At 34.9% G+C, this 25,524-nt stretch overlaps 1 protein-coding gene across 1 annotated transcript; it reads right to left on the reverse strand.

The window, feature by feature from the left end:
* Nucleotides 1-2,090: 2,090 nt before the first annotated feature.
* LOC105054280 (phosphoglucomutase, chloroplastic) lies at nucleotides 2,091-18,487 on the reverse strand. Its single transcript, XM_073245595.1, has 22 exons — nucleotides 18,071-18,487; nucleotides 17,906-17,971; nucleotides 17,763-17,807; nucleotides 17,584-17,683; nucleotides 17,378-17,429; nucleotides 13,351-13,402; nucleotides 13,188-13,256; nucleotides 12,609-12,677; nucleotides 9,661-9,783; nucleotides 9,514-9,566; nucleotides 7,230-7,308; nucleotides 7,075-7,139; nucleotides 6,923-6,990; nucleotides 4,389-4,507; nucleotides 4,191-4,265; nucleotides 3,967-4,082; nucleotides 3,451-3,592; nucleotides 3,208-3,289; nucleotides 3,081-3,127; nucleotides 2,840-2,917; nucleotides 2,632-2,737; nucleotides 2,091-2,531 (listed from the first exon to the last, which is right to left on the reverse strand). Exons 1-22 carry the CDS (start codon nucleotides 18,290-18,292, stop codon nucleotides 2,464-2,466), a joined length of 1,896 nt encoding a protein of 631 aa, XP_073101696.1. The 5' UTR covers nucleotides 18,293-18,487; the 3' UTR covers nucleotides 2,091-2,463.
* Nucleotides 18,488-25,524: the final 7,037 nt, after the last annotated feature.

Here is a 25,524-nt window from a genome sequence, read left to right on the forward strand (position 1 = left end):
TTGATCTAGTACAATCTATCACTTTAATTTGAAGCTTAAACCTATTTATGTTTAAGAAGATTAATTATAGATATAATAATTGATTATCAACAATACAAAAATTTTATTGTTTTGAGATCAAACCTTGGTATTGCATTCAGGTAATATCTGTCATACTTTTGCATAAAAATTTAGAACCCACGACATCAACCTTTTTGCTGCACTTTCTACATAAAAGATACCACCAACCATATTCCATTTCTACTTCAATTATCATGGCAATAGTGACACAACTATAGGACTGATGACGCAAAATCAAAATAATTGATAGTTAATATATAATAATTTATTAATAGTCACAATTACTGTATGCATGATACATATTCATAGTTTACCTCCTGGTATCTAAAATATCATCAATTGTTTTTCTTTCAGTAAGGATAAGCAATTCGTCTGTGAGTGTGTATCCAATTGTGAAGACATCCGCTTATCTTTTGTGAATAAGATTCATCCACAACACCTAATCTGTGTTGGTTACTAAATTCAGTTGCATCAGTATGATTGATTCTTGAGTAAATTAAACATGATAAATATCATGATCTTACTTATTTTTATAATCATATATTGCCTGTAGGTCGTCATTGATAATCACATTCGTAACGAAGTATGCATTTGAAACTCTTATCCCACCTGTAGTATGTCAAACCATATCAATGATCAAGAAAAATTATTACACATAATAAACATCTAAGTATATGCGTAGAGATTACCATTAAGTTTTTTATCCTCCCCATTTGAACAACCACAATGAAAGATTCTGTCCTTTCTAGGGTGGCAATCAATCGGATTGGATCATAAATGGATCGGATCAAATATGAATCGAATCAGAAAATTATCAATCCAAATCTGACCTGTTTATTAAACAGATCAAAAATTTAAATCTGAATTGATCTGTTTATTAAATAGATAATCCGATCCGATCCGTTTAATCTATTTATTAAATAGATCAAATTAGGTTAAACAAATTAAACAGATTAAACATGTTAAATAAATCGAATTAAATAGATCAGAAACAGATTAAAAAATTTTAAACAGATTAAATAGATCTTAAATAGATTAAATAGATAAAATTAAATAGATCAGAAATAAATTAAATAGATTAAATAAATTATCTGACTCAACTCGACTCAACTCGATCTGAATATTAAATGAATTAAACAGATTATATATTTAAAACTCAAATCTGACCTAATTATTAAATGAATTAAACGAATCGATCCATTTATAACCCAAATCCATTTAACCTAAACTAAACCTATTTACGACGGAGATCGAATTGATGGATCAGATCATATTTTACCAGCTTTAATCCTTTCTCCATCCAAAAATGATTATATATAATCAGCTAAATAATCCCAAAAAATACAGACAAATATATTCTATTTATATATTAAAAAATTATATTAAAATTATATCATAAATTATAAATTTTTATAAAAATCAAAAATAATAATTCAGATTCAGTAACTTACTCCAAGTCTTCCAAAAAGATATCTATTTATTTAATTTTCTTGCCATTAATAATTTTTTCGACCGCATCATCTTTTTGAACAATATATCTAATGACATCTATTAACGCACCAATAAAAAAAATTAAAATATATAAAAAATTATGATACAAATTTATATACAAAATGCATAGAATAATTGCTTTACGAAGATTTGCACGTTGCCATGCAGCCTCCACATCTTAAAAAAAGTATACATGATGGAATGCGGCCTCCTACCTCAAAAGAATCGACTACTATTTTAAAGCTTTTGAAGGAATGCATGACGTAAACTTAGACCCACTCAAGAGCATTTAAAGCTTTTGAAGGTATGCATGATGCAAACTTAGACCCACTCAAAGCAATTTAACTCTCGAGTGCATCCATTTAATGCCCTCCACTGTTATAACATTGAATTGCAGCATTTGTTGCTTTCTAAACCTGGACTTACATATGAACTCGCCCTTTAGACCAAACCAAACACCAGCAAAGCATTGATTGCAGGTTTCTACTACAAAAAAAAATATCTACCAAAAAGAAAGCATTGATGGCAGGCCGTCTGGGTACAAAAAGCAAAAGGCATTTCACACGCCTTTCGGTTCTCTCTGATTGTATTAGGGGGCACAGGACGAGAATGATGGGATACAAGTGACATTCAAATAGAATATGAAAAACATACACCTTTTCTCACATTTACACGGGCACTGATGCTTCTACAAGAAGCCTTTACATGGGCGCTGCTGCTTCTACGAGAAGCCTACACCCTGCACCGAAGAAGGCATTTGACTGGCAGTAACATATAAATAACAAAGTCATGCGTAAGCCAATGAGTCCTACATGTGCATTGACCCTACAAATTGATCCTTTTATTGGGGGGAAAATGGACACTCCATCATATACATAAAAGACTGGCATAATCACGAATCCTTCCGGTGACTTATGTGATAACGGTGGGCTTCTCCCTGCCAGTGAACTCCTTGAGCTTTGAAATTGATAATGCCAAATCTAAGACACCATTAACAGTCAGTAAGCCCTTTTTTGTTGCATGGTATACTGAAATAACTAAAACAGTGCAAGTAACTAAAATAGCAGAAAAACTACAAACCTATCAAGGGCTTCAATGCTATTTGTGCATCCATCTCATGCTTGGAGACATCAGGCTCAAATTGTTCAATATAAATGCGGATAGTTGCACCTGCTGATCCAGTGCCCTGGCAACACGAGATTAATTGCATTACATAACCTTAACAACTAATTCATTTTCAATCAGAAAGAAACAAATGAGAAAGTAAGGATCTTTTGAAACTGTGTACCGATAAACGATATATAATCCTTGATCCATCTGTAAATACAAAGCGGAGGCCTTGCTTCAATGCTACACTGCCATCAACCTGATGTATTGTTAATTGAATGTTAAAACAATTTGCATATACAGAAATATGAAATATATTTTTAAATTTTTATTTTTACTTTTGCAAATAATGAGCCTAAAAGTGATGAACCTTAAAACACGGTCATCAAAGACGGAGCTAAATGCAGTCCAGAGTAACTCACCGGATCAGTATAGCTAAAGTCATCAGCAAATTGAAGGATATAATTTCCTGCAACAAAAGCACAAATACCTAATGTTAAAATGCAAATAAGCTAAATGAAGTCGATTTAAGTTTATACAAAGACCTACCATATTTTTCTCCAGACTGGGTTTTAGAAATCAGGTCCCTCAAGTACTCCATCATCTGATTGGCTCCATCAGATTCACATTCCTGAATAACAGCAGACTTAATTTCAGACCATTGTATGAATATTGGACGGCAATTGATGTAGCAACAGGCATAAGCAGTGGTTTGCAGCTAAGGAAAAAGAAAATGGAAATGCTGACAACATGTCATTCATTAAGCGTTTTGTATGCCACAACTAATGATACCTCATAATCATATCTAGAAAAGAAGTTCCTGCCATAGGTTGCCCAGTGCTCTTTAGCAACATCTGCAACTGAGACCAACTTCTCCCCAACCTTTTTGTCCTTGTTGCGGTAAGCAATGATAGAAAGCCAAGCCAAAACAGCCCTGCAAAGTAGAGTTGAATCAACTGAGATGTAAGAGATTGCATCACAGTCAAAATTACCTTCCATGCTCAATAGTAGATAGTTTTACAGTGAACTTTTGCAAATGACTCAACACATAGGTGAAGTAAACAAAGTGCACAAAGACGTTAATATAACGTGGCAAGCATCAAAGGTGGAAGGCATTGATGTAAGCACAACAAACTTAAGCATAGGAAATTTTACAAAACTCAACAAGCCCATCAATCAAATTTGTTCCAGCTCAAATTCAAAATCTTGATCTTAACATTGGTTATAATGTCCATGAAGACTTTTGTTGTATTTAAAAAAGTGATAAATATTCAAACACCACTTAAATTCTTCTGACCCAACACTTACCATATGCCATCCTTCTCACGAACGTGATCAGATCCAGTTCCAAAACTTTCTTCCCCACAGATAGATATCTTCCCGGCATCCATTAAGTTCCCAAAGAATTTCCAGCCAGTAGGAACCTGCATGCAGAAAGTTTCAACTCAAGAAGTTTTGACAAGCCAAGCATTAAGCTAATCCTAAAAATCAAATGGAACTGATAAAACCAATGAGTCCAGAAACTTTAAAACCTCAAAGAATGGAACATTCAGTTTTGCTGCAACACAATCAAGAGCACCACTAGTTGGCATAGACCTGGCAAGACCCTGAAGGACACTTTGCAATTAGTAACTGGAAATAGAAATACTTGATAGAGATATTTCACTACTTTCAAAAAAAAAAAAAAACAAACAAACAAAAAGAACAATAATAAATGCATGCCTTTTTACCTTAGGACCATTTTTAAAGTAGGGAATGGCCGCCTGTGCATTAGCTGCAATAATTGCAACAGAATCTGATGGTGTAATGAAAAAGCCTCTTCCAAGAATCATGTTTCTATCACCATCACCTGAATAGGACATTATAAATTATTCATCATTAAGATTGCACCTGGTTTAATATGATTGATCCTTCCTCAAAATATAATGGAAAGCTACTAATAATGACAAAAAGTTAAAAGTGGTTCCGGAATGAGCTAAACATTAAAACCAAAAAGCAGCAAGTCTAGTAGATGACAGCGTTAATGAAAGAAAAAAAAAAGAAAGGGATAAAAAACTTGTTACAGCCATATACTTTAGCAACACAACTATAGGATCCATTAGAGGTGCTTCCTAAAAAGATTGTTGCAGTGAAGTCATTTAAGACCTTTTTGAGGGATGGATACATAAGGCAGCAATGTAATAAAGATGAAGGATTACACTGCACAAACACTGACATGTTACGGCTGAGTTATTCTAAGATGGGAATAATGAAAATCAAATATATCATAAAAAAATAGCCAGTCAGCTTAGGAGAGGTTTGACGAGTCCTTTCCCTGCCTAGCAGTCCTATATGAAGTTCTCAAGAGGCAGGTATGTAACTCTCATGGTTGGAACGTCAGAGATGTCGACAAGCACGTGTGTATCAGTGTCCATACACATGTCAACAATCCCAATCAAAAACAAGTTGCATTGTTTTTGTTTGCTCTACCTTTTTTGGCTTTGACAATTCATTATTTTTCTGTTATAATCATTTTTTTGTTTCCTCTTATTTTTCCTTGTTCTCATCATTTTCATCCTGAAATTGATTTTATATCAGCCACGACCAATATGTCTGGGTATATATGTGTGTGTGTGACCTTTGTAGTCTCTTCTTTGTAAGAATTCTGTTCATCCAACGAAGTCCTATAAATGGTGTAATTGTGCCGAATAAATATTTCAAAATCCCTGCTACTTGCATTAGCCATTATTTGTCTCCCAGCATACATTAAACAATAGTGTTAATCGAGGTTCGCTGAACCGATACCAGAGAGGGTGCCGCCTGCTGACTGGTTCGGCACAATAGGGGTCTATACTATGCCATTCCGAGGCATACAGACACAGGAAGAGCTGGAGAGGGAGAAAAGGAGAGAGAGAGAGAGAGAGGTGGGAGGGTGAAACCCTAATGCTAACCCTAACCGAACCTAGGAGAGGGTGGGAGGAACTTACTGGATGGTGGGAGAGCATAAGGGAATGGGAACTGATTTAATAGCCAGAACCATGCCGGTCCCCAACTGGAACCAGTCGGTTCAGAACAGTTCAGTAAACCTTGCCTATCAATACATACACCTCCAAAAAACTTCAGTTGGTTGCACTTGATGATTAAATTACGGTACCACAATTCCTCCACTAGTTAGGGAATGGTCTGGTACAGTGCCAATGGAGCACTCAGTTTATGGTGCTGATCCATCTGCAGAACCATGTTTTGTGTTTGTTGTTCATAGTTGCTATTAGGATTAGGATTAGTTTAGGGCCCAAAAGCATAGTAGATTGAACAATTAATGCAACTAAGCCGTATTATTGTAGCATGTGTAAATCTATACTACAAGCATGCTACTTCTTTTCAATTTTATTTTTATTTTGATAATTATCTTATCCAAAAAGTAGAGTAGTTACATAGAAAAAAAAAATACATTGATGTTGATGCCTAGCCCCAAATACATTTGAAGTCATACCGAATGGAGAAAATTTAGCAGTCTTTCTTAAATTTGGTGATTTTGAGACATTTATATGGCAAATATGTAAAAAGAAAGGAAGAGATGAGGGGCTTACCTTCCCTGGAGGTGCTTCTAGACTTGGAACAACTTCGATCTGCATCGAATCACCAAGAACCACACAAATGAAACTGCCCTCACTCTCCTCTCCTTACTCTCGTTCTCCCATGCCATCAATGCACCTTTTTTCTACAATATTGCTCCACTTTTTAGCATACTGATGGCATAGGCCTAATGTCAAAATACCCTGTGCATGTAAAACTATCTGGTGCAACACATCGTGACGAATTTGTGATTGGTCAGTAGGAGCAACTTACAAAGCCGCTCTGGTGAGACCACTATTAGTCCAAACACTAAAAAATGATTGTTATTTCTATTATACAATACAGGCAGATAATGTATATTTGTATGTGGTGTGTGTGTGTCTGTATGTGTATCCTCTATAACAGTTATAATGTTATAACAGCCATTGTTTTAAAACATGGTGAATATCAAGAAAAATAACAGAAACTTTAGTGATGTATCAAACTATCCCTCATATCACCACATATTTACCAATGGAATATGATACCACAAGAGTACGAGGAAAAATAGAGAGAACCAAAGTTACCATATGTACATCAATGTCAAAGCTATGATTTTAGAAAGCAAAATATAGTTAACAATATTTACATTGAATCACATAAAATCTTGAAGCAATCAAATCTGATAAAATATTTGCAATTATTTCTGTTTTGCTCATCTTATACATACCATCACTTGCAGCTCCTAGATCAGGTGCATTCACAGCATACATAATGTTAACCAGATCTTTAGCATACCTGTGCCAGGAGAGAGCAGCAAATCAGAATACAATACAAAATAAACAACCTTCAAGACAGCATTTTTTCCTTTTTTCCCCTTACGTAAGATTAGGGTCTGGATGTCCATGCCCAAAATCTTCTAAAGGCTCACCATTTGAAATGCAATCCTGCAGGACATCGCTAGAATTTAGAGCAAAGAATGTAACCAACGGTAACTACATATAGCTGATATTTTCCAAAGGATATGCATATCAAACCAGACTAGCTCCAAGCCGACCCACAAAAATAGGTTTTGCATATGCACCAGTCACCGCATGCATGGCATCAAATATAAACCTGGAATATTGCATTAAAATTACTTAAACAATCAACTTCATATTCCTTGGAAAACTAAGTTCACAATATTTGTAGTTGTTTATTTTTCCTGAAATTTGGAATCAGCTTGCTGATAGTTTTGTCTAAGGTTGGAAAAACAAAAAAAATCTGAAATCTGATTTTCCTTCTTTTGATTTAACCTCAAATTTGAGATTATCTTACATCATGCATCTGGTCAATCTTAGGAATAATGCTGTTTGTCTCATCAACCAAAGTTCTGCTAGTCCACATGATATGGTTAGGAAGGACGCCATAAGAGAATGATCTCGAAAAATCAAAGACACTATCCATGTGAATGACCTTGACCCATATTAAATCCTCATAGATGCAGCAAATATTACCTAGGCAATACATCAAGTAGATCCAAGTGGATCAAAAAAATCATTATCAAGCAAGTAAATAGAAGTAACTCATACAAAGCAAGAACGGAAGAGATCAATAATGGCTAGAGACCTAAATTCACTGAATGAGATAAAGCGGGTCAGTATTTGCCAAGCAGTAGCCAGGTACAATGTAATAAAGTAGAAATAGGCATCACACAAACAAGTATTCTATGACAAGGGCCAGTGATATAACTAGATGATGGTGCCAAAGATCAAAGTTCAAAAACATCTTTCAAATGAAAAAGATTGCAGCATCCTTCAATCCAATTACCATTTTTTCATATACAAGTATGAGAAATCTAATTTGTAGAGAAAAAAGGGACATACTAGACATGGAAGCACTTGATAGTGAATATGGGAGTAAAAATCCATGTCAAGACACAGATGAATAAGATCTAGCTACCATGTGAATCCAAAAGGTATAGTGACAAAGACAGCCTGCGAAAAGACAGCAATTAAATGCCATATGATAAGTAGCAATAATGATCTATAAAGCAGTTCAAGAGAGTACACAATGCAAATGGACTGGAACAGGAACTGCTAAAAAGTTTTGAAGAACATAACGATTATGGAGTTGTAGCTAAGCACACAAGGCAAATGGATTGGAACAGAAACTGCTAAGAAGTTTTGACGAACATAATGACTATGGAATGGTTGCTGAAGCAGAGCATCCGCTATAGATGGTAGGCAGGCTGAGCAAAGCTCAAAGTAGACAGAGTCTTCTTAGTGATACCTACAAGCAAGAGCAGATGAAGGCATATCAATTTAACCTACTTCAAGACCATTTTTAATGACTATGGAATGGTTGCTGAAGCAGAGCATCCGCTATAGATGGTAGGCAGGCTGAGCAAAGCTCAAAGTAGACAGAGTCTTCTTAGTGATACCTACAAGCAAGAGCAGATGAAGGCATATCAATTTAACCTACTTCAAGACCATTTTTGGAAGTCTTAAGATGAAACAAGCTTTTGCAATAGCCAACAAGATAAGAGTTCGAGGAATGATCCTTGATACCAAAAGGAGAAACAAGAAACAGTTCTGAGGCCAGATGCATGAAAAACTGGATTGGCATGAAAATGTCTTTCTTCATAAGCATTCCAGGGGATGGACATAAAAATGTCCTTTCCACTAAGTACTCAAGAGATATCTCATCAAAGTCATGCAAGTTTACAGTCAAAGAAATAAAGAACACCTTGTGTAGCAATCGCATGATATCAAGATCATTACAATTGACATGAATGAATATTAGTTGATATGAGATAGATAAAGCAAATTTAACAGAAAAGCATGGAATGTTACTCACTTCTCCCCATAATATGTCAAACACCTTCATAGCATGTAACAAGAACAAGGAAGCAACACCATGTTAAAAAATGTAAACTACTTCTTTCTTTCAGATCATGTTAACAATCAAGCAATAAATATTAAATTAACATGTAAGATCAAGGGGATACAACTGGCTATGGTATAATCATGATGGACGTCAAAAAGTGGTGGCAAGAGAAGGTCCAAAAGGACAAAGAAAGAGCAGTAGCACAGGATGTGATAAAAATGGAACAATATGTACAAATCTATCAGTCATCTCCTTGAGTCATGCATGTAACTTTCTTTGCCATGTATTCTTAATCAAAGTAACACTATCATGTCTTTGAGTCATGAAAGTAACACTAAGTGCGAGCAAGCATATAACTAAGATAATTGAGGTGAAAGATGACATAAGACAAAATATTCTTCATCATATTATTGAAAATTTGGCTCTATAAAGTTTAATATAGACAGCATATACCGGAAATCAGGCCGAGAAAGAAGACCCTTGATAAGTTGAAAATCAAACACATACTGCAAAAAAAATAAAAAAAGAATATAAAAAATTACATGGATTGAAAGGAAACATGTTGAATATTACAGAGAAATTTGCTTCTTCAATTCTTACCTCCATTAACTCCAAGTAATCAGAAACAGGATCTATCACCTCTACAATGAAGTCACCATAGTTTGTAACTCCTAGACAGGAGAGGTCAACAACAGGAATATCTGCTATTTTTATTTCAGAAATCTGCAGACACAAATGTTAACAGATTCAAATACAAAAAGATCAACATGTTTTTTTAGAAATAGTTAATATGATACTTAAAAGTTCAAAAACATAACCATCCATCCTTTTTCCAACTACTTCGGGCCAGTTATCAAACAGACTGTGTACTATGTGACTGCATGCTATAATTTAGAACAAAATTTACAAATTAAAGGCATGTGTATTAGCAACCACTCTTACAATAAGTACTGAAAAATGCTAAGTTTAAAGAATTTGAAGAGATAAAATTAAAAAGAGGGAGGGGGGAGGGGCTAAAGTGCTAAACATCTGTGTTACAATATGTGGCCTCCTTTCAATGTGTAGCATGATTTCTTTCTCTGAAAGAGCAATGTCCGTGTGGTACCCTTTAATATGATATTACAAGACAATGAATCTGGCATTGGCCAGCTGAATATGATGAAATGGAGCTCCATACTCGAGCTTCATCCTTTTCTTGTGCATCCATATGTGAGCCTGTACTTGCAAATTATATTCATCAAAATGCTAGAGAAAAAGACTTTTCGACATTCTCTTTTTCATTATATTTAAAAAGGTTTGAAGTGTATGTAGCCAACAAAGTCATTATTCTGTTGACTGGAAATGATTTTTATGTTGATTGACACCGTGGATAGGTTTTTATACTAAATTATGAGCAGACTTAAATTTGTATGAAACTCCAGTAACCTGATAGTGTTGACTTTGCTAGAAAATCATATAGAAGTTCATGTTGGACTTGTTCAATTCCTACAGTCAAAAATAATATTCACTCAATGAGAGAAATCCTAGCAATGCAGAATTAATTATACCCATTAATATATTGTGAGATAAGACACTATGACAACCATCATAAGTGCTGGATGACTTGATATTTTGAGTCGATATGTTAGACTTCTCCTTCTTTGGCAAAGTTTAGTACAAAAGATCTGTTGCAACTTCTGAACTGCATGATTAAGGACACATGTTGAAGAGCCAATGTCATTCTACAGCTGTCTTGGGCTCGCTCCACATGGTAATGCCTCAAGCAACTGCTCAGACTAGGCCCCACATACCCCAAGCCTGAGCTGTAACTACAAAAATCCAGTGCTCCAACTGAACTACAACTCATGCTTGGTTTCAGCCTAGAACTTTCTTAAACTGCAAGTGCAGAAGTCCGATACATGCTAGGTATATTTTGAATTTGTAACATATAGATATCTAAGACCAGATCCAACTATTGGGCTGAGAAAAGGTTGCCTGAACCTGGCCAAACTTCAACTTGGTTCATACTGGAGCACAATGTAGCCCGCTGACACCTAAACTTCACCATGTCTAAAATGCAGATCAGGTTAACAACATCACAGGCTGGCCCAACTCAGCATACAAAATCATTAGTGTCATAATCACTAAAGTACATAGCGAACACAGTGTACGATTTGTATTTCATTAAGGAACAGAATGGAAGAGGGAGTGGAATTAAAGAAAGGAAGACTCTTAAAAATGAGGTAGGTGAAATAGCTTAGACAATAATTCTATATTTATCCATGTATCCCTGGTTATGTCTAATGAAATTTTTATTGTCAACATTACAAGTGGTATGTGATAGATCATTAACCATATTAAGTAAATTAGCATCTTATTTGACAAAACTTTAATAGATCATGATCTGTCTCATTTGATGAAAAATTCTTTGTACTTAATGAAACTTTAACCATCACTTGAGCTCACTTCCAGCTGTCTTTATTTTCACTGCAACTTCAAGCTTAGATGTGGACTAGGCTGGAGTTGTGACTGATTATTGATCTATTGCTAATTATTGCATCTTCTTTGGAGATTCTTTTTTTCCTGAAAGCTGAGAATCGAGATTTGATATTCTACTAAAATGATGAAGAAATCATGCCATAGTCAATACTTCTGATATTATCTCAAACAAGGTCTGCCATACTGAACCATACCGCCCCGCACTGACCATACTGTACTGCAATAGTAAGGTACAAGCATGGTATTGAGGTTCGGTTTAATATATAAGCTGAACCATAAACCGAACCAGTCCATACCAATCTGAACTAATCAAAAGTACCCCATACCAACCCGGTTCAGACAGTACCGTAGCTGGAAGTGAGAAGAAATGTTGGAAGCCTATCTCGGTACAAGATGCATACCGTAGTAACCATACCATATCACAGTACCATATTGAACCAGTAACATACCAGTATGGCTTTTGGTAGAGATTTTGTGAACCTTGTTCTCAAGGCCTTTGTACCTACTTCCTGTATCTCAATAATGATTATTTTATACAAAAAGCCGAATCCTGATATTCCATAAGCATATCAACCATACAGATATTAATTTCTACACCATCAAACACCATTGTCCAATAAAATGTGTCTTTTCACCATACTTTTCCTCCAACCTTTGGGCTTGCTGACCCTTTCAGGAATCAATTCTGCACATTGTCTCTTTCCTTGAGAAACCTGCTGCATGATCTGCTATGGACTTGTGAAAGGTGCTAGGGTTAGTGAATATACAAATTGTTCTTATGTTAGATGTCCATTATAGGCCACAGTACTCTTGTATTGTCGTAACAGCACTATATTTATGTACGTTAAACTCTTACTCTATCAAGAATCCTGCCTATCTCCATTCAAGTCAATACTGGATAACACAAACCATTCAACATTTAAATCATCAATAAAAAAATTGTCATACAACACAAATTGCAGTTTCAGTTATTGGGATCCAATTACAGTAACAATGCAAGAAAGAGCATAGCATCATACAAGATATATCAATCTTAATATAAAAAATGAAAAGAGGATTTAGATGCTTACAGAAAGAGTGTTCCCATATATTTTGTCAGTAATTGATTCAGGGGCAGGCTGACCGCTGCTGTAATTAAACTGAGGATAAATGATATTAGAAAAGAGTGATTGATTACATATATTGAATGAGAAAGTGGAATACACACATATCAGTTCACTTTAGGTAGAGGCATTTAAACTGGCTATTAAGATTTAAACAGTAATTCTTGGGAGAGAATGAGTGTGTGTGAGAGAGAGAGACTAGGAAGAGGGGGGATGGACAGAAAAGGGGGGAGGGAGGGAGAGAGGGAGAAAAAGAGGGGGTGCGGGGAAGTTTTTGCTTTAAAGAATAGCTGTTGGTCCATTATTCAGAGAATTTTAATTTCCATGTTGATGGAGCAAGTTGTTCTGTAAAGCATTCAACAGTATCCTATTTAAATCAAAATTGTTGCCAATCAAAACAAACAGATACGGGAACAGGGTGGCAATCCAGTTTATAGAAACACCCTTTTGTGAACTTAAATCAGAGACCATCAGATCTTTTACTGGATTCCTCTATCATAACAGAACAAAAAGAAAACAGTAGTGCATCATGGTAGCAAATTTCACCTTAATACCCCAATCATACTCTGGTCCACCAGGATTATGGCTTGCACTCATTACGAAACCACCATTGGCCTGTCAATAAATGCAGTTTAACAGAGGCAACAAAACAGAGAATGTATGACACAATCAATAATGCAGAATATATAAAATACAGAGATATACATGCCTTTTGTTTACGAATTACAGCAGAAACAGCTGGAGTTGACATTAGCCCATCCCTGCCAGTACAACATCCTGTAATCAGATTCCAGCTTTAAAAATGTAAACTCAGGTTTGGAATTGCATAACTTTGTGAAAATACAACCATTCATGGAGAAATTCAAAAAGTACAAACCTCCAATGATATTTACAATTATAGTAATATTGTAGTTGGCAACAGAAAAATAAAAGGGGGGAAATGAAAAATACCATGGTATTTCAAACGAACTATTGCTAAATTTAGCTTTTAAAGTGGTAGTTCTTTACATCTCCTCAAAAAAAGAGAGTAATGATAGACATGTATAGTGCTTCCATGTATTTAAATGAAAATGAGCCAGGACATGGGCCTACTCATTGGTCAGCTGTGATTCTTAAGGCTGACATGTCACTGTTCCATACACATCTCCACATTAATTTTACACTATTTTAGAGCGTTGAAAGAAAAAGCTCAAAAAGAATTCAATTCATTAATGAGATCCCATCTTTTTAAATAGATGAGAAATAAGTACATAAGGAAAAAAGTACATACTTGGAAAGCAAATACATACCATGTTTAAAGATATACTAAGTTTAGAGATATACTAAATATGTCCTTTCTAATTTAAGAATTTATTGAATAAGCATAGTTCTAACGCTCCCCCTCAAGCTGGAGCATATATATTAAACATGCCCAGCTTATTACATAGAGTTGAATATACCAAAAGACAAAGATGTAGTCAAAACATCATCTACTTGCTTGGATTATGGAGTGAATGGAAGGACGATCGGGTAGAAGTGTCAAGAATTGTTTGTTGTCGTTATTTGAGGACGCCATAATAGCTCGAGAAGAGGACAAAAACAGCTGGACGCCAGTCAGAAAAATCACGGGCAGTATACCGCTTTCGTGATTAGTAAATAGCCGGAAAGACAGCCAGATAACTTTCACACGGCATAGGAAAGATACCTACGCCATATAGAAGAAGAGAAGAGAAAAAGAAGATAAAAAAATAGGAAGAAGATCAAGAAATACAGGGTGAGATCAGGAAGAGAGGCAATGGGTAGGTGGTGGTGAGGAAGGAGGCAGTGGCGGCGGTTTGAGGTGGTGGAAATGGGTGGCGATTAGGGTTATGGAACCTGACGCTCTGATACCATATTGAAAGGAAAAGCTCAAAAGAAATTCAATCTATTAATAAGATCCCATTTCTTTAAATAAATAAGAAAAAAGTATATAAAGAAAGAAGTATATACTTGAAAAGCAAGTACATACCATGTTTAGAGACATACTAAATACGCCCTTCCTATATAAGAACTTATTAAATAAGCATAATTCTAACATAGAGCATTAATTCCTTGAATGAAGAACAACATAAAACATGACAGGAAATAAAACATAATCCAAGACATAGCTATGAAGATTTCTTTCCCCCTTCATTTTTATAAGTAGAAGAAAATTTTAGGTAATAGTAGATACATGTTGGTATAAACGTAAATACACACAAAAGCCCCTTGAACATATGAACCACAGTTTTGAGGAAGCTTCAGCTAGTCTTTCTAATTTATGACTGAATATAACATATCCTTTGCCTACAAACATGACAAATGTATTAAGTTTAACAATGCAGCATTTCCCTTTAGAAGAAATTCTATTAAGGCCAATATTAACAATTGTAATGACAAGCAAGAGTGATGACTGGGTATATGTAAAATGATTAAAATATGTTCTCCATTTATCAACCCAATCAACATTAACAGGGCAAGAATTTTCACGGAAATCTTAATGAAAGCAAAATATTACAATGTTGGAGTCATTCGAATTGCTGACGTTATTGAATCGTTGAAGCACCTCAGGTAAGGATAATTTCATTTCCAGACAACTCATTTTTCCATACCATGATAACTCCTACAAGAAAGTCACATTGTAGAATTTCCTTTACAACTTGTACACTTTTAAGAGGTAAATATGGTCATTTTTGAAAGCAATTTTCATTTACTTAGAAATGGTAGTACAGCAGCTGGATCAGTGTCTAACTTTCTGCCTTCCAACTTCATCGATAATGGCACTAAATTCAGAAGGTAGTGAACTGGTATGATAAATTTGAAGAAGTAGCTCATCGTTGAAACTCTGTGGGGAAATCTTAAGAAGGGAATCAGCAGTTCAATTTTTTTCTCTCTCTCAAGATACAAGGTACTAAAATCAACAAGAGAGGCAGACAGGATTTCCAGGTCCATTACAAGCCACAATTTGACTTGGCATCCATGTAATCATCTAAATTAACAGATTGTATAGGTGCAAACATATACAAAATTCTACCCAAGCACTAGAAAGCATTTATCAAGATAATGCTAACCAAAAGCTTAAAATGTCAAGAAGCTTTTCATAAATGATATCTATATCTGGGACTATGGAAGACTAACAGCATTTGAACCGTCGTTATGTGACAAGAGCCACATTATATATCTCCCAGTTGTCTACATGAAATAAAAGATTAAAAAGATGCAGAACATGACCGCCACGAGGCCACCCACTTAAATGGTGGTTGTGAGAAAAAAAGGAAAGTGAATTAAACTTTTCAAACCCACACATGTCAACATCTTCCAAGGTTAATGTTCTCTCTTTGAACACCCTCCACACCCCCCCCCCCCCCCCAACAAACAACAAAACCAAAAAAAAAAAAAAAAAAATCAATCATTCACACCTATATAAAGTCATAATACTTATCAGATAACGTTCTGCAGATAACAGAATGAAGACAAGCAGCTATTATAGAATATAATTTCTGATCCTTTGTCATCTTGGCAAAAGATGTTCCTGGAGAGTACCTAGCCAATTTTAAGAATTTCAAAACCTTGGCCAGAGACTTGATTAGCAACATGCAGACTCAGATATTTGCAGAATCAAAAGGAACGGCCTCGGTATCAAAATATAAGACAAATAATGATGTGGATGCAACAAGGAGATATTACGGTTAGTGATCCACAGATGGCACCACAGACATCTCTAGTAGACCAACTCAACGAAGGTAGGGAACTAGTACTGGTCAAAGAGATATATATATATATATATATATAGAGAGAGAGAGAGAGAGAGTCACAATGTTAGCCCCCCGCCCCCCGCAAAAAAAAAAAAAAAAAAGGAAGAGCACAACAAAAAGAAGACAAGTTATTAATGAAATTGATTTGGGGCTAGAGTCGCTTAGTTCTCTTAAAAACTAGGCAAGAGAACTGCTTTAGCTGGAACTAAATATATAGACTTTTGTGCAAGCCAAACATATTGGGTAAGGAACTTTCCGAAGGTGGAAAACAACCTAGAGTGACAATCTTAACACCAAAGTTGTAATTTCAGGGTGATCAATGATGCTTCTAACACCTCACCTCTCCCTTTCCAATTACACCGCATGCAAGAAACTGAGCAAGACTAATATTCAGTAAAGCATATATTGAACATGTGCTATCAATCCCTGCTCAACAAACTTTCAGCCTATGATCTGGTGTTGGCTTGAACTGATATCGGATATACTAGCATATACAAAGATGCATTATTGTGTACATGTATTTAGAGTAAGGCTAAAAACTTTTCAGTTTATATAAGTTCATGCCCCAGAAAAATTGATCATTGTACAATTACAACATCCTCACACTTGCTCTTTCTATGTTGCCAACATGAAGTACAATACTTACCTGTGTCTTGTATTCTCAACTTCATCCTTTCCATTGTCGTTACAAAATTTATTTGTATTATCCAAAGGGCATAATCAATTAAAGATAATGATTTCTCATCATGTTGATCTGGTTTAACATTCAAATTCATAAACCTGAAGTGAGAACAATCTTCAAGACTACTGAATTTTCACTAGTTAGTTGCGAATCTCACTCCATTAATTTTTAAGATTTCATGCCAAAGTGAGATTAAGCTCCACCGACACTTACTTTTCACCAGTTTCTTGCAAACTTCGCTCCATTAAATTATATATTGTCAGGCCCAACCAACTCAGAATTTGAATTCAAATATTACTCACTTGCCAACTAGAATTTTTCCAACACCATTCCCAGCAGCGATCTTGATGATATCTGCACTCCACATTGAATTACAAAAAAAGTCCAATCAGGAACAAACAAGAGGAACTTAGGAATCAAATTTTAAAAAAAAAATGATGTCCAGGTACAGATGAAAGAATAAACATCGACAGCTTTCCCCAACTGCCCAGCATTTCAAGCAAAGGACCAAATACCTGAGCAGCCTCACGATTAAAATAGCGACCATCACCTCCCAACACCAGCAAGCCTCCTTTGTAGTCCTCCGGTTGCAGAGAATCAAATAGCGCCTGTGCCACTTAAAAAAATCATCAATTTCCCATCGCCATCTTACGCAGTTGTCCATACAACATAAGCAGTCACCATTACCTGAATCCAGTTTGCCAGATAGTTCTCCTGCTGAAAAACCTTCACCTAAAAAGCAAAAGCCAGATTCCATTCAGATACACTAAAAGATCGCCAGAAAATTTAAAAGGAAACGGGTAAAAAAAACAAACACTCTAAATAAAAACCTTCTTTCTCAGGCCGCTGGTCCCGGTCTTCTGCCCTTCAACTGGCTTGGTGGGGACCGATTCGATCTGGAAGGGGCAAAAAAAAAAAAAAAAGAATAGAAATCAGAGAACAGAAGAAACAAAGAAGAAAGCTTTGCGGAGCGAACGACGAGATGAGACCAAAACCTTGAGTCCTTCGGCGGTGGATGGGGTGAAAGAAGCCCTTACGGAAAACTGCGGCGACGCCCTCCACCATGGAATCGGGGAAGAGAGCAGCTTCGGAGGAAGCGGAGAAGGCCGGAGAGCTAGCGCTAGCTTTGGTGCCGCCGCGATCGGTGGGGGAGTGGAGGAAGAGGAGAGCTTGAAGGGCGAGAGGAGGCGCTCCAGTCCGACGGTGGAAGCCGCCATGGGTCGTTCTGGGTTCGGCCTTGTTCACCGGTAGTGGAGTGTCGGAGGGCCGGATACCAGGCGAGATATAAGATGGGGGAGCTGCGGAACGGGATCGGATGCCGGGAGCGGAGGAGAAATCGTCTCGTGTGGCGCGCGAAACTCGAAGGAGGAGGGAGACGGATGGGCGCCACGTGTCGTCCAGAAGAGTCTTGAAATCTCGAAGTGGTGAAGCCTATCCCCTCCGCTGCGGGTTGCCAGGTTAAAAATCGCTCGTCACGTGAGGTTCATGAAGGAAGGGACCTGGTTAGTTTAGAAATTTTGGGTAAGAAATAAATAAGTAAATTTATTGGACCAGACATTTTTGACGTCATCTTTCTGTCATGTAGGTCACCATGCAAAAGAGTCCGGTAACTCCGGTTGCATGATTGCGAGAGCTTTACGCTCTAAACAAGGTATTTATAACATTACAATAGACGTTACAATGATTTTTGCCCCCACCGTAACGTTATATTTATAATAGTAACTGTTATAATGTGTTACCTAGCATTGTAACAGTCCGTCATGGAGTATAATGACCTTTATATTTTCATTGCTACTATTCTGTAATAAATATTATTTTTAAATTGTAAATTTTGTATTGATTTTATCTTCTAAAAAGATTGTTGTGTCTAAAAAAAATATAATCTTATCAAATAAACAGTGATTTGGAAGGTTGCAAGCTTATCTTTCCATTATTGCTTGTTATTTTGTATAATATTATTATGATGGCCAATATATGGCTCACTATTTTAGCATTAAAAAATTAAAATAATATATTTTAAAATTAATAATGATTGTTATAATTGTTATAATGATAAATAACAATTTAAGTGGGAGCGTATTATAATGAAATATAACACGCCAGATGAAATTCTGATTCTAAATGAATTTTAATTTTTATTTATATTTTTAAAATAAAATATATGAGTGGAGCATTAGAAATACTCTTGAGATCGAGTTAATTGTTCCATATAACATATGTAATAAATGATAAAAAATTTAAACTACTATTGACAAACAACACCATGTGCAGAGATTGATCTTTATAAGATAATAGAAATAACAGTTATTGTAAAAAAAAATTATGTACTGATATATAAGGCAATCTGGAATGAAAAACTGCGCATGAACGAAATATTATTTTTCTTTGGGTGAATAAATGAACAAAATACTCAGAATGCTGTATAGACTGCAAATGACAAAGTGCCCAGTATTCTTGAAATTACAATACATATAAATTAAAAGGAATATATGCGATCAATAAATGCCAAACGTCGGCAAAAAAGAGAAAAAACGAAACAGTAATTAGTTGTCAGATAATTTATTTTGCTGATGTTTACATAGACAAAATATTATATTAAAACCTGGGAAGCAATCTGTAAGTTCAAAAGTAATCAAGAAGGAAAAAAACTTCATCAGTATGATAAACGCGTAGGAGGGATACGACCAAAAAAAAAAAGTGTTCAAGGAATCATTTACTGTTCAATTTTGCTGGTGCTGAGATAACACTGTGCAGAGAATAAATTTGCAAAATTGTAAGACCTCTAGTTTCTCCAAACAACCAAACAAGAGCTTGATCATTCTTTCAGCAGAGCAAGCATATGAGACTTCATTCTGAAGAAAAATAACATACGCACCCAAACCCAAGTACTGCCCAGTAACCTTCAGTTTGAGAGGATGCTACATACAAATTTACCAATTGCTTCACCTGACGAATTATTGTCCTTCTGTCTTTTATCTATTATTGTAGTACAGAAAATACTTGTTGAAAGGAAAGTTTTGCATGCAGACAGATGACGGCACTCTTCTTTAGACTGTGGATGCGAATAACCGAAAGCGAAATGAGAACAACTCACTTATGCTAAGTTGATGTCTTATGCAGCAGTCGCTATTAGATGCTTGAATGCATATTCTCGCATTAACACAGATGCGAGAGCGCAAACCAGCAGTGAGCAAACAAAGGCAAGCAGGAAAAGCTCAAATAAACCCAAAAATCTGTTTCATTCCAACTATTTAAGAAAGTATGCCAAATGACTAAGAAATATTAAAGATTAGGTGTTTGATCTTCATTCTAAAGCATAAATTCAAAGTTCAATATGGGTGATAAAGAAAAATGTTTTAATTCTAATAAACAAACAACTGCAATTTCATTACCCCAGCATTCAGTGGCACAAGGTTATGCTGATCCCTGGGAGTTCATGTGCAAAAATGACCACCATAAGAAAAGTGAAACAGATCTAACTAAGCAACGTAGAAAGCAAGCATAGACCAAAGCTCTTCATCTTTCCCCATTCCATCATCAATATTTTCAAGATCCCAAGAAAAGCAACCTCAATTATATTAACAGTGAAACAGAAGCCACATTTTCTCAGAGAAGCACAGATCTACTTAACTGGGCAAGGGGAATGGCAGAGCACTAACAACAAACCATCACTAAAAGATAGCACAAGTTGAGTTGTCAACATACCATACTCATAATTTATAATGTGGCAGTTTAAGCATTTTATTTTTAGTAGTTGTAAGCAAAGAGACTAGAGAACAATCAAAATGAGAACTTTCACAGATGCAGAGTAGCATTTGCAGCCATGAAGAAAAAACGGTTGAAGAAATTAATTACTTCTATGTAGATGAAGCTCAAAAATACCAAATTCTTGTCTTTCATGTTAAAAAACCTGACATGTCACAGAATCCGATTCCATTCTTCATGCCCCAGAAATGCCGATTCAGATAAAAACGAGCTATGTTATCATTGCGATCTGCATACAGGCAGTCAACTTTGATTTTTTTTTTTTTTCATGCCAATTATTTCGATAGCATCTTTAACTGGCACAGGTTCAGTTCGGGAGCTTCCATCTAGATATTCTCAGATCTACACCTGCTTTTCCCTGTCCTTCTGATCATTGTTGAATAGGACAATAGTAACCCCATAAGGGGTGGCATATGATCACGACTGGTCGTTTCGATAGCACATAATATTCATGTGGTTCGATTTATTGATCTACATTCACCGGTAAAGATGATGCAAAAGCTTCACTATAAAAGTTGAATATTACAAAGTATAAAATTTGCTAAGAAACCCTAGCTCCCAGTATATATCCGATCTTTAGAATAATAAATTACGGTCTTTTCTTTGGTTTGCAAAATATATATATAATAGAGTAAATCAATTTAGACCCAAATTGATGTTCCTACAATAATCAAGTTAGTCCAATTTGTAAAATAGAGGATGTTGACTTACACTTAAACAAGTTTCCTACAATAATCATGAAAATGATTCTTTTGGTTCTCTAAAGCTTGTGAACCCGGGATATGTTTAACAAATACAACAGCAAGAAGACTATACCCTGTTAGATAATTTTAATTTCTATTATGTCTGGATTGTGCTCCTATATTCGTGTAAAAAATAAATCAAAAATAAATCATATCTTGCGCTATCATTTATGCAATGCAACGATCACATAGCCTGTAGGATGCCTGATCTTCTCACGTGAAGCGTCTGATCTTCTCTCTCCTCACCCTCTTCCTTAATATGGACGATCGATGAAAATCATTCACACCCTTCTGAGAGTTAGAAAAAAGGATCAGGACACCTCTATTTATATTTGCACTTGTCTTGTCCTATCTAAAGACTAATTTTTAATTAAAGTCAAACTTTTAGTCCAAATCTTATTAAGAATAAATCTCTTTAATTAATTGGGCTCACCATAATTGATTCAGTATATGTGACTGACCCAAAGAGTTAAACCTGACTAAGTAATAATTAAACCATACATTAAAAGTCAAATCCAATATTCTCCCATTTGGCCTATATTATTACTTAAAAATAACTCTTCGATTTTTTTAAAATATTTTATTTTAAAAAATAAAATATTTTAATTTTAAAAAATAACAATCCTGAATTAAATTTTGAAATCGATCCAACGAGTGCACACTTATTTTTAAAAATTACCTAATTATCTATTCCTTGAAAGATCCTTTATACTTTGATTAAGCAAAAACTATTAATATAGATCATGGCGGTTATACATCTCAATTGACATACTCCCTTCTATACATCATGACATCAATAATCCTCACTTAACCCAGTGTTATATATTGGAGTATATAGGCTATCAAAAATCATAATGCCTATGATAATGGTCCCACTATTATATTATGTGAATGACACTTCTGTTTACTTTAATTTTGACAAAAGTTAACTATAATGTATACAAACAATAATTAAACAAAAGTAATAGTAGTCATTAAGCTTAAGAGATCTCAAAATAAGTGTCTATTACAGATTAAATATCTAAATGACAAATATCCATAACTTTTATATGCTCTTTGAAAACTTTAAGCATCAAACCTTTAGTCAAAGGATCAGCTATAATATAAGTAGTACCAATAAAATTAATAGACACCTGATAACTACTGATCCTCTTATTTACAGCAAAATAATTAACATCAACGTGCTTTTTTGCATTTGCCATCTTGCTACTATTAGAGAAAGAAGCTGTAGGGAAATTGTCACAATAAATTCTCAGTGGCTTAGAAATAGAATCTATAAATCCGAGCTCTGAGATGAATTTTCTCAACCATAGAGTATGTGAGAAAACTTCGTAGCGGCTTATATATTCAGCTTCTATAGTAGAGTAGGGAATAATGTACTGTTTTGCACTCCTCCATGAAATACTCCATCAGCCAACAGAAAGATGTAACCTATAGTGGACTTTCTACTATCAAGACAGTCAGCATAATCTATATCTGAATAATTGATCACCTTCAATTGATCAGTCATCCTATAAGTGAGCATATAATTCTTAGTCCCCTGAAGATAGTGCATCACCTTTTTGACAGCTTTCCAATGATCCATACCTGGTTCACTCTGACATCTACCAAGTATTTTCAAAACAAAACTAATATCAGGACAATTATATACTTAAGCATATATCAGACTACCCATTGTAGATGCATAGAATATATTTCTCATCTGATTTCTATCAATCTCGTCCTTGGGACACTAAAATTTACCAAATTTATCATCCTTAACAATTGGCACTTCACTTGATAAGCAACTAGACATTCTCAAACTTTCTAGGATCTTAGTAATGTAAGTCCTCTGAGATAAACTAACCTCTTACTCCTATCACGATGAATTTTTATACTAAGAATATAAGAAGCATTGACTTTCATATCTTTCCTACTATTTTCACCATCCTCAACGAATCTAGTAGTTCCAGTTTCAATAATTCTAGTAATGTGTGATGGATAATAAAATCTAAAATCTTTTGATCTTTGTGGATATCCTATAAAATAATAACTAACGGTTTTGGGATCTTTTTTTTTTATGAGTTATATAATTGAATCTCTGCAGGACAATCCCAAACATGTAAATATCCTAAATTTGATTTTCTATCCGTCTATAATTCAAAAGGAGTTTTGGGAACGTCTTTACTAAGTATCCGATTTAGGATGTATATAGCAGTTTTTAAGGCTTCTCCCTACAAACTCAAGGGTATTGAGAAATTATCGGTTATGCTTCTCACCATATCTATCAAGGTGCGATTACGTCTTTCAACTATACTATTTTGTTAAAAATTTCTGGTATAGTATTGTCACACCCCCAACCCGAGATTGTGAATCGAGGGTCATGGCAACCGCCACATACTCATAGAAAACTCTTCCCATAAGCATGCAAGACATCTTATCATGCTATCCTAAAATAACAGCGGAATAATTAGTCAATAATTTAAATCCAAAACATAACGATCTAAATTTCTTCTTTAATATCTCAATAAATTCAACAATGATTCATAGGCCTTACATCAAATTCAATAAGACTTTCAATTAAAAATAAAAGTATGAAGATTCTGCTTCTGATCACTTTTCCATTCATATCTTGTATCATCTTAATTCTTCAAAATTTGTAAAAACAGTAAAATAGGAGATAATGAGCTAGACAGCCCAGTAAGCAATGATCACTTTTTAACAGATTTCATCAGGTATTTAAGTAAATAATCATTTATAGAAAATAAGCATATAGAGTTCATCAATTTGAAATCAATTTCAATTATGCAACATAATTCATGCCAAATTTATTTTTTTTTCGAAAATTCAAGTTTCTTTCCAGATTTCAATTTCTTTCATTCTTAAATTCTTTTTGTCAACAATGAGCTATGACCATATTTTTTCTATGGCAGGATCATAACATCGCGTATCTTCTTACGGTGAGCTGCAAATTATCTGGCAGCAAAGTCCTTCGGAACCGCTGGTCTCTCTAGCGGTTTGTCGCTGGTCTCTCTGGCGACGTAAACCCTCAGGACAAATCGATTTCCAACGTATATGCCCCCATTGGCGGGGTCCTTTACATAGTCAGATTGTCAATTCATATTGTTCTTATATCATAATTCTTCATAAATCATGTTTCATATTCTAATTTCGATAATAAAACATATAATCATGTAGTATCAAAATCAATCAATATAATGTATCATGAAATCAATATGTTCAATCATGCTTCATCATAACATTTCAAATAAGATATTTTCATAACAAAATATCATTCATCCAATTCATTCATCGTTTCACAAATCATGTCAGAAAAAATATATTATAATTTATCGATAAATCTAGAAAAAGTGAAACATTACTTACTTCGAACGCATTCCAATAAATCTACATAATTCTATAAATTTTCTTTCAAAAATTTTGTTCGTAGATCATATCGCGATATCGCATGATCAAACATCCACAATCCTATACAGAATCAATTTCAATAATTAGAAAGAATATGAATACCATATTTCAACAGTATAGATTGAGTCCGATCATCTAATTTCATCTAATCAAAATCTAATTAAGACCTAAACGATCCAAAGTTTGACTATCAGATCAAATCGGATAAGAAGTGATAGGATCGAGGTTTCTTCATCGATTTTATAAAATCAAGTGGAGAGAGAAAATCAGAGGAGAGAGAATTCAAGAGGTACAATTCGAATTGATCAGGTGACACAATCCAACATTACGATTGGTCCAATATCTCGATTGGTGAAATCAACATGATCAAATCAAGTCATGACTAGATCAGGATCATGGATGATCAAATCTAAGGATTCATGGTCTGATCAAGGTGGATGCCAATACATTATCCAATAATCATGGATCAAGATTCTTCATCAGATCAGAAACATTAAAAGAAACTCTCATTGATAAATCAATCAAGAGAGAAA

Source organism: Elaeis guineensis, chromosome 11 (genome assembly GCF_000442705.2).
Source record: "Elaeis guineensis isolate ETL-2024a chromosome 11, EG11, whole genome shotgun sequence".
Classification (NCBI taxonomy): domain Eukaryota; kingdom Viridiplantae; phylum Streptophyta; class Magnoliopsida; order Arecales; family Arecaceae; genus Elaeis; species Elaeis guineensis.

Excerpts from the sequence above, each read along its gene's own strand:
- LOC105054280 (XM_073245595.1), bottom strand. The coding sequence starts at position 18,292 with ATGGCGGCTTCCACCGTCGGACTGGAGCGCCTCCTCTCGCCCTTCAAG. Across the intron at positions 2,918-3,080 it reads ACTTTAGCTATACTGATCCG|GTTGATGGCAGTGTAGCATT; the intron begins GTGAGTTACTCT and ends ACAATACATCAG. Across the intron at positions 2,532-2,631 it reads AGCATTGAAGCCCTTGATAG|ATTTGGCATTATCAATTTCA; the intron begins GTTTGTAGTTTT and ends ATGGTGTCTTAG.